Source organism: Anguilla rostrata, chromosome 16 (assembly GCF_018555375.3).
Source record: "Anguilla rostrata isolate EN2019 chromosome 16, ASM1855537v3, whole genome shotgun sequence".
Lineage (NCBI taxonomy): Eukaryota > Metazoa > Chordata > Actinopteri > Anguilliformes > Anguillidae > Anguilla > Anguilla rostrata.
The window spans coordinates 29,824,166-29,842,716 of record NC_057948.1 but is presented as its reverse complement, the minus strand read 5'-3'; the positions used below and the strand labels follow the sequence as shown (position 1 = coordinate 29,842,716).

At 48.3% G+C, this 18,551-nt stretch overlaps 1 protein-coding gene across 1 annotated transcript; it reads right to left on the bottom strand.

Annotated features, from left to right (window-relative positions):
- Positions 1 to 9,318: 9,318 nt before the first annotated feature.
- LOC135242331 (fibulin-7-like) lies at positions 9,319 to 18,551 on the bottom strand. The gene is made up of 8 exons (XM_064313361.1): positions 18,146 to 18,551; positions 13,766 to 13,925; positions 13,351 to 13,521; positions 12,674 to 12,799; positions 11,698 to 11,892; positions 11,035 to 11,172; positions 10,379 to 10,514; positions 9,319 to 9,684 (listed from the first exon to the last, which is right to left on the bottom strand). Exons 1-8 carry the CDS (start codon positions 18,203 to 18,205, stop codon positions 9,324 to 9,326), a joined length of 1,347 nt encoding a protein of 448 aa, XP_064169431.1. The 5' UTR covers positions 18,206 to 18,551; the 3' UTR covers positions 9,319 to 9,323.

Sequence of the window (18,551 nt, the reverse complement as noted above, 5' to 3'; positions counted from 1 at the left end):
TTCTTGTACTTTTCATAAGCATATTTGTCATAGTCTTAGTGAAATTAAAATCTTAATATGCCTTTATATTATTGAACAGCTTGAATATGAGCGTTTAAAGTTGAGTACTGCACTGTGGAAGCTGATACTAAATGAAGAGTGACACACAGCATCTGCCGACTCCCTAGAAGGTGTGTCTCGTGGGGGAGGAAGTGGGATTAAAATGCATCCGTGGAAACGGACCCACTGACTGCCACCCTGCTAATATTGAGGTCATGCTGCGTGACTTTTGCAAAGACCCTCATCTTCCCGAAACTCCTGTGTCCTTTCCCAAATAATTTTATCCTCAGGCTCCCCTGTCTTTTAAAATCTGCCGGGTCACGTTGGCGAGAGTTTGCGACTGAAAGTTCAGCCGTAGACCTTTAATTTCCTCCGTACTCCGCTGAATTTAATAGCCAGACTGATTTAATTGCATGTGAGGACACCAGTGACCTGCCGATTTTTAAAAAATGTATTCTTTTTTTTTTTGTGTAGTCTGCTTCCTTTGAATTGTAAATCTTGATCCCAACCGTCGCTTTTGTCACAATATTTAATAACAATGTCTCTTGTTATGCAGGAGATGGCTTGCTTGTAGCCGGTCCCTGAATGAGTGCGTTGCTATGGTTTCAGACCTCAGACCTTTCATTACTCAAACCCACCCAATTACTATGGCTGCTGAGTTCAGGGGAGCTTCATTTTATTAGTGTAGGATTATCTCTTCTCCATTAAAAAAACAAAAAAAAAAACAAAAACCTTTTTTCACTGCCTTTATTTTGTCCTCCCAGTATAGAATAACCGTTGGCAGTTGTAATCGGCCTGTCCCATTGTTGCGTCCTCCGTCTGTTGGTCCCATCTCCCCTAGCGTGTGTCCTCTGAAGCGCGTGCGGTCAGCCTGCGCAGCCGTCGCAGCACAAGTCTGCGCTTCATGCGCTGCTGCCTCGTGCAGGCTGCAGGTGTGTCGGTCAGCCAGCGCACAGTCAGGTCCGTTATGTCATGCTCATTGAAATCCTCCCTCTGTCCGGGGGGGGGGGCTGGGGGCTGGGGGCTGGGGGGTTACCAGGACTTTCTTCATGGGGTGGCCAGTAGGGCGTGGGTTCACGTCACACTATCACCAGCAGTTATATTGGCCAATGTTAATGTGCTATTTTAGGTGGGCAAAACAGGGGTGGCTCCTTGGGTGGCCAATCTAATTCCAGATTTGGCCTGTACCTCCCCATTGGACACGCCCCTACCTGACTGTCAAAACTCAGATCCTGTTTGGCAGCAGGGTCTGTGGATTTTTTTTGGGTCTGGGAAACAAGGGGCCTGTGTCACAAAGCAGGATCACTGAGTTAGTTAGGATAACTGCACTGAGTAAAACCCAGAACAGAACTGTCTTCCAGATGTGGGCGGGTTCCGGGTTCTGCTCAGTGGCAGGTGTGTGGGTACTGCATTTGCATTAATGCATTTAGCAGACACTGCGATCCGGAGACACTGACACAATTTATGTTTTTACATCCATTCTATTTATACAGCTGGGTATTTACTGAAGTAGTTCAGGTTAAGTACCTAGCTCAAGGGTACTGCAGCACCCCATCCCACCTGGGAATCAAAGCCACAAGCTTTGGATTACTAGCCCAGGTCGCTAACCATTATGCTACACTGCTGCCCAGTCCAGCCAATGGCTTGGATGAATCGCTGGTGCTAAAACACACTGAAAACCAGTAGACCCTGTGGCCCTCCGGGAGTGGAGTTAAACCTGCGACCACTGCAGCCCTCCAAGGCTGGAGTTAAACCTCCAGACCCTGTGGCCCTCCAGGCCTGGAGTTAAACCTCCAGACCCTGTGGCCCTCCAGGCCTGGAGTTAAACCTGCAGACCCTGTGGCCCTTCAGGCCTGGAGTTAAACCTGCAGACACTGCGGCCCTCCAGGACTGGAGTTAAACCTCCAGACCCTGTGGCCCTCCAGGCCTGGTGTTAAACCTCCAGACCCTGTGGCCCTCCAGGACTGGAGATAAACCTGCAGACACTGCGGCCCTCCAGGCCTGGAGTTAAACCTGCAGACCCTGTGGCCCTTCAGGCCTGGAGTTAAACCTGCAGACACTGCGGCCCTCCAGGACTGGAGTTAAACCTCCAGACCCTGTGGCCCTCCAGGCCTGGAGTTAAACCTCCAGACCCTGTGGCCCTCCAGGACTGGAGATAAACCTGCAGACACTGTGGCCCTTCAGGCCTGGAGTTAAACCTGCAGACACTGCGGCCCTCCAGGACTGGAGTTAAACCTCCAGACCCTGTGGCCCTCCAGGCCTGGAGTTAAACCTCCAGACCCTGTGGCCCTCCAGGACTGGAGATAAACCTGCAGACACTGTGGCCCTTCAGGCCTGGAGTTAAACCTGCAGACACTGCGGCCCTCCAGGACTGGAGTTAAACCTCCAGACACTGTGGCCCTTCAGGCCTGGAGTTAAACCTGCAGACACTGCGGCCCTCCAGGACTGGAGATAAACCTGCAGACACTGCGGCCCTTCAGGCCTGGAGTTAAACCTGCAGACTCTGTGGCTCTCTACGACTGGAGTTAAACCTGCAGACCATGTGGTCCTCCAGTACTGGAGTTAAACCTGCAGACTCTGTGGCCCTCCAGGGCTGGAGTTAAACCTGCAGTCACCCTGCTATTTTCACCTTTGCCATACTCTAGTGGGTTGCCAGCTTCAGTCCATAGTGGCACGGTCAGGATTCAGTTACAGACCATGATGAAGGGTATTATTGGATCAAAGGCCTGGCTGGGGCAGGATATGCACCCAACGAACCCCACATAACCCCAGGTTGTTTTTAAAAAAGATTTTTTGAAATTCTGAAATTTTTTAATATATATATATATTGAGTGATGTTTTTAATCACTGAGCTGTTTTCTCTTTAAAGCACTTGAGAACTCATGCCCTTTATTGTGCACCTTAGGTCTTTGTTTGTGAGGATTGTCCTTTGCTGGCTGTTTTCCCGTCAGTGCATTGGAATTCTATGAGTTAAAATTTTTTACCCGAGCCTATTGATTGCAGATTGGAACAGACGGAGACTGAATACCAATGAGTAATAAGGGTCACTGAGAGACACTTTTAGAGCATTCTAACTTATGACCTGAATAATAATATTTGAAATGACTAAAAATAGGAAGAGTACGCCACATTTTATTTAAATTTTTTCTCTCCCATTTTCACCTTGACAATAACCTTCTTATCAACCTAAAAGTAACCATACTTCAGCTCCACTCATGTCTTCCAAAAAACAAAACCTCCATTTAAAAACACATGATTTTTTGAATTCACAATTCCAAAAAAAAAAAAAAAAAGGTAATCACCTAGTACGGAAAATTGTGTACACGTGCGTGTGTGTGTGTGTAGGTGTGCGTGTATGTGTGTGTGTAGGTGTGTATGCAAGACAAAGAAAGGTGTCTAAATGGTTGTTCCATGTTTTAGTCCTCTAAAGGTTTGTTCCTTGTTCTGAGTGACAGTAGCATGATGCAGTGATTCCAACAAAACAAAATTAAAGTCAAATTTTCCTTCCTGCTGTGCTCCTTGTGTTTGTACAGGATTTTACATGTTGGCTGTAAGAATTTTATTTTAATAAATTTTAAATAACTGCGGTCAGTCTCCTGTCTTTAATCCTCCATACTGAAACTGATTTCTCCTTAATCTGTGTCAAACTCAAAATATGTCTAATTTGGGCATGAGAAGACTAATGGACCTCAAAATGGGTGCACTTAAAGATAGGCTGTCAATCATTGATTGGCTGCTGTCCATTCCAGTTCTCTGTGATTCGTCAGGATCCGAATGTCATTTACAATCCATATAACAACATATTTGTGGCTCTTTTCCCATCACAGTGTACAGGTTTTTATCTGTATAAGGGACAGTATGCCCCCAAAGCAGCCGTTTGATAGGAAAGTCTTGATTTTCAAAACAAGTTTCTTGATTTTCATGAATTTTCGTAAAATGGACGCTAGGTGGCAGTGCAGCTTCAGAATTCTCGTCCGTGGCCTTCAGCATCTGCGTGCTCACTGAAGCGGGTCTTCCCTGAACAGTTGCCGCAGTGTTCTCAGCCAAATTTCAAATCGGGTCTTAATGAAGTAGATTAATTGCACATTGCTCTCAGTACAACGCATTATACTATTTTTGTTTGTTCCGCTGGCTAATTAATTTCCATCTCTTTGCACAAATGCCATGTTCATTTCTATGGTAGATATGAAATGGCCGCATTTAAGGGGGAAGGGAAAAATAAGTCTCATGCCACTTCAAGAGGAATATTCTCTGGAAAATGGAAAACAAACTGATTTTAGGAATATGTACACGTGTCAATGTCCGCCACTAGAAAGGGATAAAAAGCAAGTCCTTCTCCCTTCTTCACTGAATTTTGCATTTGATAGGTAAACCAAATGCTTTGGAAGTGCTGCTTGATCTGTTCTCTTCCTACATACGTTATCGAAACTGCTTGGTCTTATTTTGCTTTTACTGTCTTTTTCATTTCCGTCCTGAAATTGCCGTAGCATTGAACAGTGATATAAAAGTCAGTGCTTGCCCTTCCTAGTATGTTTTAAACTTCATTGCCGTGGTTTTGCAAAAAGAGTGGAATCAGTCCCTCTAAGGTATTTTAAAAGTGCTTTTTAAGGTCCAGTGATATGTTTACTGAAGCATTAGAAGCCGTATTGGTAATAAATGACTGTGTTGTTGGAGAGTTTCTTCCAGTAAAAAGGTGAGTCTGGTGGGTGAGAAGCCCTGTCCTAGCAGAGATGAGAACAGGAGGACAGCAGTGAGGAGTGAAGATCCCCCCCCCACACACACACACACACACACACGCATACGCACACACACACACACACACACACACACACACACACACTCTGCGCATGTAACACAGGCGCGGTAAACAGTGAGTGAGGTGGGCACACAGCGGGGTCTTTGTAGCCCCAGCCTTGATTCTGACAAGCCTTCCTTTGTGGCTGCAGCCCCCCCCCCCAGCCCCCCCAGGTACAAGCCCAAGCCAAGCTCCCCCCCCCAGCCCCCCCAGGTACATGCCCAAGCCAAGTCCCCCCGGCCCCCCAGGTATAAGCCCAAGCCAAGCCTCCCTCCACTTTCCCCAGCCCCCCCAGGTACAAGTCCAAGCCAAGCCCCCGCACCAGCCCCACAGGTATGAGCCTAAGCTAAGCCCCCCCAGCCCCCCCCCAGGTACAAGCCCAAGCCAAGGCTCCCCCCCCCCCCACCGGCCCCCCAGGTATGAGCCCAAGCCAAGGCTCTGCTGCCCACCAGCCCCCCCCAGGACCTGTGACTTCAGACACCCCAGGGCCGACTGTCTTATGCTGCCGGGGAGAACTGGAGCGGAGGCCCACAGACCCTCTGGTAAGAATTCACCTGAAAGGCAGACGCCTGGTGTTTGAACTGCTCTGTGACATTTGTACGTTTCCTCCCCAGCGACGTTCTGAGAACCAGTTTAAATGCGAGGTTTACTGTCGCATGACATTTTCATAATTACCCAACGCTACCTTTTTAACGTTGAGCGGCGAGCGTTCGATTTTGTTTGTAATCCGCTTCGCGCGGCAGTCGGAACGGCGCGGGGGTATTTAATTCCCTAAGATGTCGCGCTGCTGTGCGGATTTTCGCTTGCGGTGTCGAAGTCGCGTCGGCGAACGATAAGCCGAGAGATAGCGGGTAGTGGAGTAATGGCGGTCTTGTGTTACCCCCGAACCCGATACGCGATACGAGCGTCCCGCGCGGGAACCGGCGTCCAGGTCCGCGCCGGTGACTGGGACGCATTGTGTGGCGATGGGTTCGGTCGCCGTGCCGACGTCCCCTTGATGTTGCGGGGCCGGGGCCGGATTGTGTTACCGCCAGATCCAGGTTACTGGGGCGGCCTGTTGTTCCTCCGGCGCCCTCGTCTCTCTGATCTCAGGCCAGCCAGTGCTGGAGTGAGTTTTGGTGGGGGTGGGGGCGGTCGGGGGGTGGGGTGGAGGGGAAGAAGAGTTCGATCGAGTGACCAGGGTGGGTGGTAGGGGGAATGGAAACCGGATGACTCAGGACTGGCTCATCGATGCTGGGTCTTTGTGCGGCTGTCGAGGGGGGGGGGCGGGCAGGGCTGGGGTACCCTGTGGACGCCTGGCCTCACCGTTGCCCTATTGTTTGGAAGCAGTGGAGCAGAGGGGCCGAGGCCAAGAGAGCTTTTGAACAGCGGAAACTGACTAAGGAAACACGAGTCTTTAACATATCAACTGCGTCTTACTGCGCTGCCCTGTGGTGTACCGCACATCTTTGGCAACTCAAACCAAACCCGACTCCATGGCTGTGAGTTTGAGATCAGAGGCAACCAACCCCCATATTCCTCCCCCCCCCTCGGGCCTGCGGCATCTTCTTTGCCCCAGAACGGGAGGGGCGGGACCCTGCCGGACCAGGAAACCCCTGACCTGCCCTCTCAGGGTGAGTCGCAGCCGGGGCCGGTGCAGAAAATTAGTGCCTGTCTGTTTCCACTGGAGCACACTGCCTGCCTCTGTCTGCCTGCGCTCGCACTTTAACCCTTCACACGCCCCCTTCAACGGCCATCGCACAGGCAGGGCAGCCAAGATCCCCCCTGCCAAAAATCTCTTCTGCCTGAGATCTGCCCTGCCAAATACACTTCTGCCCCATATACTTCTGTCTAAGATCCACCCTGCCAATTACACTTCTGCCCCATATACTTCTGCCTAAGATCCACCCTGTCAAATACACTTCTGCCCCATATCCACCCTGACAAATACACTTCTGCCCAATATACTTCTGTCTGAGATCCACCCTGCCAAATACACTTCTGCCCCATATCCACCCTGCCAAATACACTTCTGCCCCATATACTTCTGCCTAAGATCCACCCTGCCAAATACACTTCTGCCCAATATCCACGCTGCCAAATACACTTCTGCCCCATATACTTCTGCCTAAGATCCACCCTGCCAAATACACTTCTGCCCAATATCCACCTGCCAATACATGCCAAGACCCCTGCCAAATACACTTCTGCCCAATATACTTCTGTCTAAGATCCACCCTGCCAAATACACTTCTGCCCAATATACTTCTGCCTGAGATCCACCCTGCCAAATACACTTCTGCCCAATATACTTCTGTCTAAGATTCACCCTGCCAAATACACTTCTGCCCCATATCCACCCTGCCAAATACACTTCTGCCCTATATCCACCCTGCCAAATACACTTCTGCCCAATATCCACTCTGCCAAATACACTTCTGCCCAAGTGTTATTTATTGTGTTATTTCCCCATGCAAGCTGAAGTGTGTATGTGTGTGTGTGTCTGCGTGTTTCTGTGTGGGTGTGTGTGTGTGTCTGAGTGTTTCTGTGTGTCTGAGTGTGTCTGCGTGTTTCTGTGTGTGTTTGTGTGTGTCTGCGTGTTTCTGCATGTTTCTGTGTGTGTCTGTGTGTGTGGACATGCTGAACTGTGCAGCTATCCTCCTCCTCTTTCTCTGTAAGTGTTTGAGAACAGCTCCAGCCCAGTGAATGCCCAGTCAGGTACAAGGCCCGTTTGCTGCCTCACACTGAGGTGAAACATTTTGACTGCATTCTCCAAAACCATCTCTACAGCATGCTGAGCTGGGTGAGGCTTCACACTGCTCCTGCTGCACACACACACACACACACACACACACACACACACACACACACACACACACACACACAGACTTAAATGCATAAACACATTCACACACACACATAAATGCATAAACACATTCACACACACAGACATAAATGCATAAACACATTCACACACACACACACACATACACACAGACATAAATGCATAAACACATTCACACACACAGACATAAATGCATAAACACATTCAGACACACACACACACACACACACACACATAAATGCATAAACACATTCAGACACACACATATGTGCACGCAGACACACACACACACACACACGCAGACACACACACAGACATAAATGCATAAACATATGCACGCACTCACTCAAACACATTCACACACACACACACACACACACACGCTGTAAGAACACAACGATGGTTGAAAATCAGTGCGGTGCTGCTAAAATTCTCACACTGCTCTATCACCCTGTAAAACACACAGAGACTTAACTGTTAAGTGAGTGCAGTCCCTATTGCCAGTGTGCACGACTGTGAGTTGCCTGACTTCCGAACAGCTACAGCATTCATCATTTCATGAATACACGCATACTGGCAGCCTGATGTCATATACTGTTCAGCTATTGCTTAATGTTGATTTTGCTTTCCCACAGGGGGGTCTTTTAAACCCCTTTTTCTGCTAATTTGATAATTCAGTATCAATAGGACTATTCAGAATCAGAATTGAATTGTTACTGTGGTGCTGGACATGAGGAAACGACAGAAATGAGATTAGAGAAAAATGGCACTTCTCATTTATTATATTTCAAAAGCTTACTCTGAAGCACAGGACATTTGTAAAAAATAAAATAAAAAATAAAACATAAAAGCCCCTGAATTATAAATACTGAATAATTCCTAAAGCTTGTGAAGCCAGACATGCAAATATGTATTATCCATCCTGTGATGATGTCACAGCATGGACCAAAAAAACATTTTTTAAAAAACATGCATTGCAGGAAACGATGTACTTCAGTCTCATCTCTCAGCTCTCACTGTCTCTGTCAGTTTTATCTTTATCAAAACTAGGTTCTGCCTTGTTCTGAAGCTTCTATTCAGTTCCTAATATCGTACGCTTACAGGCAAGCACACACCGCTAGAGTTCACTAGGCAGGTCAGAGCATCACACCCCCAAACCAGCTCCATCTTCACCGTGTGGAGCTTCCCCCACACAACACACAACAGGCCCTCACCCCCATAAATAAAATGCATTACTGTAGGTCCTGTCTGTGTGGACCGTAGACATCAGCCTAGTGAGTTATTTACAAGCCCAGTTCAGCTCTCGCTCGGTATCCCAGCATGCCGTGCGGCAGGGAAACCAAACCGGCCTCCTGCAGTCTGCCTGCCTTTCTGAGAGCCCGCTTGGTTTCCCTATCATAGGCGTATCGCCACCCGCCGCAGGTTCTGATTTACATAAAGAACGGCTATAATACAGGCCCAGGGGAACCCTCACGACTTAGCATTGAAAAAGAGGACATGGCAAAATGGCTGCCGTCGTCTGGAAGTAAGCCTCCCCGGTTTGCATGCGTAGCGGAGGAGGCTTCGGCCGGCTCGTCTCTCGAACGCCATCGCTGCGTGGGGGCTCCCCTCGACCCCCTCCCCCCTTTGCCCCTCCCCCCCTTGCCCCCCCCCCCCCGCGGGGCGCTAGAAGGCGTAGGGCGAGACGAAGACGGTGACCCTGGTGACGTAGCGGCCCAGCGTGACGCGGCGCTCCAGCTCGCTCATCTCCACCTCGGCCTCCAGCGTGGCGGGGCCCTGCACGGGGCTGACCAGCAGCAGCTGGCCCGTCTGCCGGTCGGAGCGCTGCACGGTGAAGTGGCGCCGCCCGCGCGCCCCCAGCAGCCCGAAGCGCAGCGTGTCGCCCAGCACCCGCGCCGCCGACACCCGGAACAGCACGCGCGGCGCCGACAGGTTGGACACCACCGACAGGAAGTGGAAGGACACCGAGTTGGGCGCCTGGGCGCACGCCTTGTTCTCCACCGGGCACGGGTTCCGCTCGCACCGCCTGCGGGGGGGGGGAGCATACCACATGACGGTGGAGGTGAGAGGGCGGGTCTGGGGCGGGGGGTACGGGGGGTGGATGTGGGGGGTTTCGGTTTGGGCACTTCAGCCTTCTGTTCAGTGGTAAAATTAAGTTAGAGGCCGTCAGTGCCCGTGCTGGGTTTAAAAATAACAGCTTTGGTCATGGCTGCACTTGCCAGTTGGGTCTCCTGAGAGAATCCTTTCAGTGCCACGAAGGCACCGAGGGTCCAAGCCTCAGTGTGCTGTCGCCGGTCCAAACCCCAAACCTGCATCCGCTTACAAAGGAGGACCGCCAACCGTGCGGAGGAATAAAGCTGACCACATTTAACAGTGGCAGGGGGGAGCGTGTGTGTGTGTGTGTGTGTGTGTGTGTGTGTGTGTGTGTGTGTGACTGTGTCTGTGCACGTCTGTGTGTCTGCGTGCATCTGTGTGTGTGTGTGTGTGTGTCTGCGTGCCTGTGTGTGTGTGTCCGTGTGTGTGTGTTGTGTTGTGTGTGTGTGTGTGTGTGTGTGTGTGTGTGTGTGTGTCTGTGTGTGTTTGTGTCTGTGTGTGTGTGTGTGTGTGTGTGTGTGTGTGTGTGTCTGTGTGTCTGTGTGTCTGTGTGTCTGTGTGTGTGTGTGTGTGTGTGTGTGTGTGTGTGTGTGTGTGTGCACGCATGCGTGTGTGTTGGCACTCACACGGGCGAGGTCTTGACGTAGGTGGCGTTTCGGATGCGGGGGCACTCCACGCGCACACACTGAAAGCCGCCGTACGTGTTCACACACAGCTGGTCTCGGGTGCAGTTGTGCTGTCTGGTCTCACATTCGTCAATGTCTGCACAGCCAAAGGAAAAGCAATACATTACATACTACAGGAGCTAACGTAGCGTGCCACAGCTCCCATATATACTCCTTATAAACACTTTTAAGAGCGCAATACAGTGACATTACATCATTTACTTCCTGCTCTCCATTCTCTCAATTGACCGTTTATCAACTGTGATCAGTCACCTTGTGTTGTGTGTTATAGTTTATTTTTGCCCTCCCTTTATGATGAGGTCAAGTCAAATTTACTTAAAGTGCATTATCACCAACAAAGTTCTCAAAACACTTCACAATGAAAGAATACATAAAATAAAATAGTATGCATGCACACACATAGTAGGTACAAAAGGAAAAAAAATTAAATGTTAAAATTGGCATGAGAAAGTAATGACTAAGAGAAGGGTAGGCACTTCAACAAATTTGGGCTATTCATTGGCGGGGTCAAAACCACTCAACAGCACTTATGGTAGGCTAAAACAATATGAAACAATATGTGTGCTTTTAATTTGTATTTTAAAACCCTAGCCGACCTTTGCAGTTGCGGCTGTCCCGGGTCAGGTTGTAGCCGGCGGGGCAGGTGCAGCGGTAGCCCCCGGGGGTGTTCACGCAGTTGTGCAGGCACAGACGCCCCGCCTGTCCCATGTGGAACAGCTCACACTCGTCTATGTCTGAAACACACACACTCACACACTCGCATTGGCAACTGGGGAAGAGGAGGATTTTTTTTTTAAATTTCTGCTGGGGATTTTGAGTGCTTTCTTTTGACCTGGATCCTGCAGAACATTTAAAAATGTGTAAAAATGACCTGGGCTTAAGTGGGAGTCTATCTGGCTTACATCCCATTGCCTGAGCTATCAGCCATTCCCCTCTCATTCTGTTTAAATGCCAAGGAAAAAGATTTAGCTTTTTTGTCTTATTTAGGTGTACGGTAAAACCACACTGTGTGTGTGTGCATGTATGTGTGTGTGTGCGCGCGCACGCACATGTATGTGTGTGTGTGTGCGTTTGTATGAAACTATGCCCTTTACCCCAAAGTGCCTTGTCTAGCTTTACACATTAACATATTCTCCATTTACACCACAGGATGTAGTGAAATAATCATTATGCATGCATTCCGGTCCACACAATGGCCCTGACCCTGCCCGGGTCTAAAAACAGGCTTCTCAGGGCCGGGCCCCTGGACCGTCACTCACCGATGCACAGGCTGCTGTCCCGGCCCGAAATGGTGAAGCCCGCCTCACAGGTGCAGCGCGTGGAGCCCAGGAACTGCGTGCAGCGGGCGGGGTGCACGAAGGGAGAGAACGGGGGAGAGGACGGGGAGAGCGAGGAGGAGGTGGGGGAGGAGGTGGTGGCGGCAGCTGAGGAGCCGTTGGTCACCAAAGTGAAGACTGAAAATGGGGAAAAAAAGGGGGAAAAAATCCAAGGTAAGAGTCCTCCTTTCGTCTTGCTTAAGTGTTCATGATGGTGTCCGGTCTGTCAGCATGTATGCATGTATGAAGAGCCTGTATGGTGGCGTTTTCTAGGTAAGCAAGATGTTTTCATGCTCTAAATTAATTACATACGGGGAAAGCCAATATGTACTGTACCTTCCACCTATATGTACACTCCAAAATGAGAATAACAAATGTGAATCTGTCTCTAGACTCATTGGCTCGTTTGACCAGAACCTTCCTAATTGAGGTTTACACTGCCGCTTGTGTATGTAGAGGCCGGGCCACTGCACCACATGACCTCAGCGCCAAACACCGCTCATACAGTTAGACTCATGAATGTAAAAAGTAGCAGCTTCAGCCTTCCTGGCCAGAGCTCTTTCATAGGCCCCGAAACTGACAGGAGAAATAGTGTCCTGAGCTGGTGTCAGGTAGCCATGCTGAACTATGCTAAACTTTGAGAAATTGTTAGTCTTTTTTTGTTGCACTGTCAGGGTGGGGGGGGGGGGCGGAGGAAGGTAAACCCTCCAGGATTAGAGCCATAGCCTTTCCTTTATTATGTTCTGAATGTGGAATTCTGGTGCAAAGTGCAAAGTTACGAAACACTGGTTGGGTAATCAGCCATTTCAGCAGGGGATAACCCGGTGAATGGGCTGGACTGGACTCTGTGTTCCGCAGGATCTTGGCGATTTCTCGTCCCCCCCTCCCCCCCCGGCCGTTCGTTTTGCGCTCTACGTACACGTGGGAATGGGGGTGTGGCAGGTGGCGCCGATCCAGCCCCTGGCGCACGTGCAGAGGAAGCGGTTCACGTCGTCCGCGCACGTCCCTCCGTTCAGGCAGGGGGCGGAAGCACACTCGTTTATGTCTGCAGGAACGCGTTCGAAGTGTCAGGAAAATCCATAAACTCTCCATGCGAAAAGATGCAGACACGTGCAATGAAAAATGTAACCGCGCAGCATCTATAACATTTTGATAAAGGAACAAAATGTGCTCTGCTCTGTGGATGTTTCTGAGTGATTATGAAATTATATGGAGTGCAATCAAAATATTGGCAAGAAACAGGAAAAGTAATAGAACAAAACATTTATGTCCGAATTTGTAGTACTGGCCTTGACTTGAGGCAATGAGAAGAATTGTAACTGTAAACTGTATTCAAATTCAAGCATCTTTTTTTTTCTTCTGGTTATGGGTCTGGGAACATAAAGGATCAGAGTAACAAAGAGGATGATGACAGGGATTGTGGTAAGGGACGAGGAGGAGGAGAGATAACAGGGTTGACAAAGCGGGGTTTGAAGGCAGGATGAGGAGTTGGATAAGGGCCGCTGAAGATGAGAACCGTGATGGGGTGGTGTTGGGAGGGGGGGTGGGGGTGCGGTCTGGCACTACGAGCTCTTTGATTGGCCAGCGCTCACTCACTCCTGCAGGACGGCTGCTGGCCGCTCCAGCTCAGGGACTCCTGGCACAGCCTGGTCTCGGACCCCACCAGCTCGTACCCGGGCTCGCACAGGAAGTGCACCTCGTGCCCCGCCGCCAGCAGCTTGCCCAGCTTCCTGCCGTGGTTGGGCGCCTCCAGCTTCGGGCAGGTCCCTGCGAATGGACCCGGGATGGGACGGCACAGCCGGACGTCCGAGTGAATCACAGAGGACAACAAGAACAAGGTTTTTCCCGTAACTCTAGCCCCCTGTGGTCTACAGGTCTAATTATGACATCACAGTTGCATTAACACTGCATCCAACTATGACACGTCTGGCGATACAGCAGCAGCATGAGCAGGCTGCAGTAATACAGGAAGCTGGGCCCAGCTGAGCTGCAGCCCTGCTCCAGGCCTCACCGTTGCTGGCTTTGCCGCCCTGCCGCGCCGCGGTGCTCTGGAGGAGGTTCAGCTTCTTCCGGAGCGAGCGCAGACTCTGCAGGTAGGAGGCCTCGTGGGCCGACAGCAGCTTGTGCAGCTGGCGCAGGGAGCTCTGCAGCTCCTGCTTGCTGGGGCAGTCCTGCTGGGGGGGGGGGGGAGTGGGGTTTAGTGCATCTCCTGTTGCTAGGGCGTTGCCTGCCTCTGTGTCCATATGGGGAATTTTGTTTAATTTGAGCAGATCCACTGCACAATCGTGAAATGTGAGCTGATGTAGAGGAGGGAGTCTACCTAACTTCAGCCCTGGAAGGCTGCAATCCAGCAGGTTTTCCCACTACCTTTAAACCACTATCTTCACCCAACAGGGGTGTGAACTTCTGTGTAACCTGATTAAATCAAGACAGTGATTAAGGTGACTTTGGTGGTTAAGATCCTGGATCGAATGAGAGCATGTACACTGCTCCAAGATCAATGTTTGGTTACCCTGCCTTAAAGGAATGTTGGCCCCCATAAAGGTACCGTATTTGAATATCAAAATCACACAGATTATTTGTAGTGATTTTGGAGCATGAGAGCAGGTGACCGGTTGAATCGGCTGAGGTTGTCATAGTAAAGTCTGGATCCAGTCCACACACAAACCCAGTTAGCAGCAGCAGTATTTCTTTCTTTATCGCTCTGTGATGGATGAGATGACCCAGTTCTGGACCCTGTCGAGCGTGTTTGCAGCTGGATAAAAACGATGTTTATGCAGGAGCGGCGGTTAGGGGGGGGAAGAGAAGTGAGGAAGGTGTGAGCCCTACGCTGCTTCGCGTACACTCTCATGGCAGGCCCAGGTGACCGCTCAGCAGTCGTGAAAGCTGTGATTGTGTGCCCCGCAGCAGAATGGTCAGCCTGTAATAGCACTGGGCCAATGGGATCGCACTGCCCCAGTAAGACACCGCCCCCCCCTGCCCCCCAATACCGGTGCCTCTTGACTGTGAGGTCGTGAAGCTTCGCGCGGAACAGGCTTCCTCTTCAGGAAGTGGGTTCCTGTGAGCTGTTCGACAAGCGATGGTAGAGAACATGTGAGAACGTGTTTTTAAAAAAATTAATAAATAAAATTTAGCCATTTTGATGCTCTGCACCTTTTCTCAGATTTTAAAGAACAAACAGTAAATGCAGCCAGCAACAGGAAGCTGTGGTTAAGATTCCTCTCAAATTCAGGGACAGTGAGGGCATTCAGTTTACGTCTTCACAGCGAGGGAGGGTGAGATCAACACTTTTTTTTGGGTGGGTGGGGGGGGGGGGGGGTCGAGGTTAGCAGTACTGACTTACTGCCTGGGGTCAGGAGTGTACTGTACACATGAAAACTTTGCTGACATTGGACAAGTTACTATTTATCTCTCATTTTTTCAATTCTTAAAGATTTTACCATCAAAATATGTCATTTTGCCAATGGAAAAACTACAAAGTCTCATTAACTCCAAGTATTTATTTACTTATAAAGCCTGATTTAATCTGGCAATGTTATGTAAAACCTTTTGGTTGAATTAAAATTCCTTGTAAGAAAAACAAACATCGGCAGATCGCGCAGTCCGCGTGCGATTACAGTGTTTTAGTCAGATTTTCAGATTACTTCCGAGCGGTTTGCCTTTAAACAGAGTGTTGAGAATTTCCCGTAACTGCCGAATCTTTTTTTACGAGACTATACATTTTCCTCACCCGTGTCTCCGCGAGGCCTCGGTGCCGTCACTAGAAACGCGTAAAACAGCCCCCCTACGGTCTTGGGCGATGTGAGCTCACCAGCGGCTCGGAGATCACACTGAGTGCCACTATAGTCTCCCCAACAACGCAAACACTGTCACGCGGGTCACGCAGAGTCCAAGCGCGCGGGAGAGTCCGCCGTCTCTTTCATTCGCCACGGATGCCAGCGAGGAGAGTGGAGATGTTTTTGAAGTTTCTTTCTCTCCAACCTCCCTCTGCCCTCATATGTTATGAAAAAAGTGTTTTCATCTGGCAGGCCGCGTATAAGTAAAGCAAATGTTTGTCCTTCCTGTAGAAAGCACGTGGTAAATAGATATTGAATGGATGTGTTGGAGAGAGTGGAGTCAGGCATGCTGATGAAATTGCTGTTTATATTTGACCATAATGCTCTCTTTTTCGGCAGCACCGCACAACATTTTATGAGGCTCTTTCAAAAAATAATTTTCAGACGTCACAATTAGCATGAAGACCACTTTGCAATTCAAGATTTTCATTAATGTCTGTCATCAGAAACCAGCAGCACTGGAAAAGTTTAACATGCAGGTTAAAAAAAACTGAAATGTCTTTTTATTCCTTCTAATTGATATAACTGACAGAATGTGATGGAACTGCTACAGCAGCTTGTCATCACAGATTACTCTAGAAACTCGGCTTGGCATTCAAGGCCTCATCACAAACGATTAACTGTCTGAAGATATGAGTTTCACCCAACCGTCCTTTTTGTATTTAAACCTTAATCTGAAATGTAATTAGCCCCTGGATGCTAACCATCGCAGCACTGCAGTACACACAGGAAAGATCTAACTTCCCCAAATTCCAAGTAAAAGCTATGCTTGTCAAATACTGAATCAGTTGAAATCACTCTAATATTTGATTCCTGAACCTCTAAGATTACTGAAAATCCAGTTTGAAGCGTCAAGTCTGTACATAATAAAGTGTTTTCCAATTTGCTAGACACGACAGTTATTTTCTAGCCCAACTGTTAAAGCGACACGTATGTGTAAATTGAATTCAGGTAGTAGAGACACTTATGAATTGGCACCTTCACAGTGTAGTATAATCACCATGATGTAACAACATTACATTACATTACATTCATTTGGCAGATGCTTTTATCCAAAGCAACGTGCAAGAAGTGCATTTTCATGATCGTAGACAACTGCTGAACACGGGTTCAGTAAGGTACAATTACTTATTTTGTGCAGCTATTTCTAGCTGAGAACAATGAACGCTATCCTGGTCTAACATCTGCAAAGCCAAACTAGGCAGAAGATTAAGCTAGAGTATTAGGACAAATACAATTTACCAAGAAGTGCAGGGATGGGGCAACATGTAACAAGTGACAAGGAAAAAGGGTTTTTTTTATTTTATTTTATTTTTTTAAATATATATATATACACAGCATGGTGGTGGTTATTCTAGGTATAGTCTGAAGAGATGAGTCTTCAGGCCACGGCGGAAGATGGATAGTGAACAAGAACACACACACGCACATATGCATGCACGCACGCATGCACACACACACATATACACACATATACACGCACATGCTCGCACGCACACACACACATATGCACACACACCTCACACGCACTCCCACACATGCACACACACACGCACATATACACACACATACACGCACATGCTCGCACGCACACACGCATATGCACACACACCACACATGCACACACACATATACACAAATACGCTCACACGCACACACACATACTCACACACACGCTCACAGACACACACACACGCATATACACACACACACACACGCATACGCACACACACCTCACACCCACACACACATACGCGCGCACGCACACACTCGTCTTAGAGCAGGGAGATTTTCACCTACTTTCCAAAAGTATACAATATCTGTCCTTCAGGACATGCAGACGTCAGTGCCTACAGCCTGTCCTGCAACCACAGCTTAAAGTGTAAGCCAGGAGGGGCAAGACGACACTAATTTTCTCAGCTCTATTTTCTGACTGCAAATCTTCTAGTGTGATCTTCACCTTGGCCCTCCCTCAACTCGAATGGGCTTTGAGAAGTGGTGGTGTCAAGTGTTCACACAAAGAAATTTGGTGCCAGGCTATATTTGTACAATAACATCATCTCCAAGTATTACTGTGTGCTGTGTAATGTTGCAGGTATTACCAAGCTGCTCGGCTGTTAAATTTAGTTTAAACATTTTATATGTATGTATGTGTGTGTGTGTGTGTGTGATAGAGTTGGAATGGAAATATGAATTACCCTGGATCATTTCACGTTTGTGTATTAAATGTTTTTTAAATATACTAAATTGATATATTTAGTCATCAAGTTCAAATATAATTATATCTTGAGACCTTCAAAGTATGATATACAAAGTATATTTCAATGTAGTAATTGAATACTCATTTTTGGCATAATTAAGGCAGAATATTACTGACGTCAATAATTGTACTTGGATTAAGGATTTTATATCTAATCAGTCTATAAAGATATTAAGGATATTATATCAAATGTGCTTTTCGCGATAGTGACCGTTAAAGCGTGACTTTAAAATTACTGACATACATATTGCGCGTAGTGTTTCCATAGGTAGTTATCAGCCCACGCAGCACTCACCTGTCCAGAAGAGGTATGATACAGACACAATATCGTCAGGATAACGTAGGTCCGACTCATCTTTTCGACAATCCACAAGTCCCTTCAGAGCTTGCTTGATGTTAGAATGGAACAACTCTCTTCTTCGCAGATTAACGTATATTTCATCAATTAACTTTAGCAATGTCAAAAAATAGTGATTACTGAAATTAGAAAGTAACAGAAACCCTAGTTCAACTTCCTCTGAAATAAAATATCGTCATTTGTGAGACCAACGACTGGTACATCTTGCAAGAGAGCACAGGCAGCTTATAGTTTTTTCTTTTCCTTTTCTGGAAAGCACATGCCAAATTTCTCTCCTCATAAAAGCCGCCCCGTTGTGGTATTTTAAGCTACGAAGAAAAACAAAATCCACCACTCATTGGAC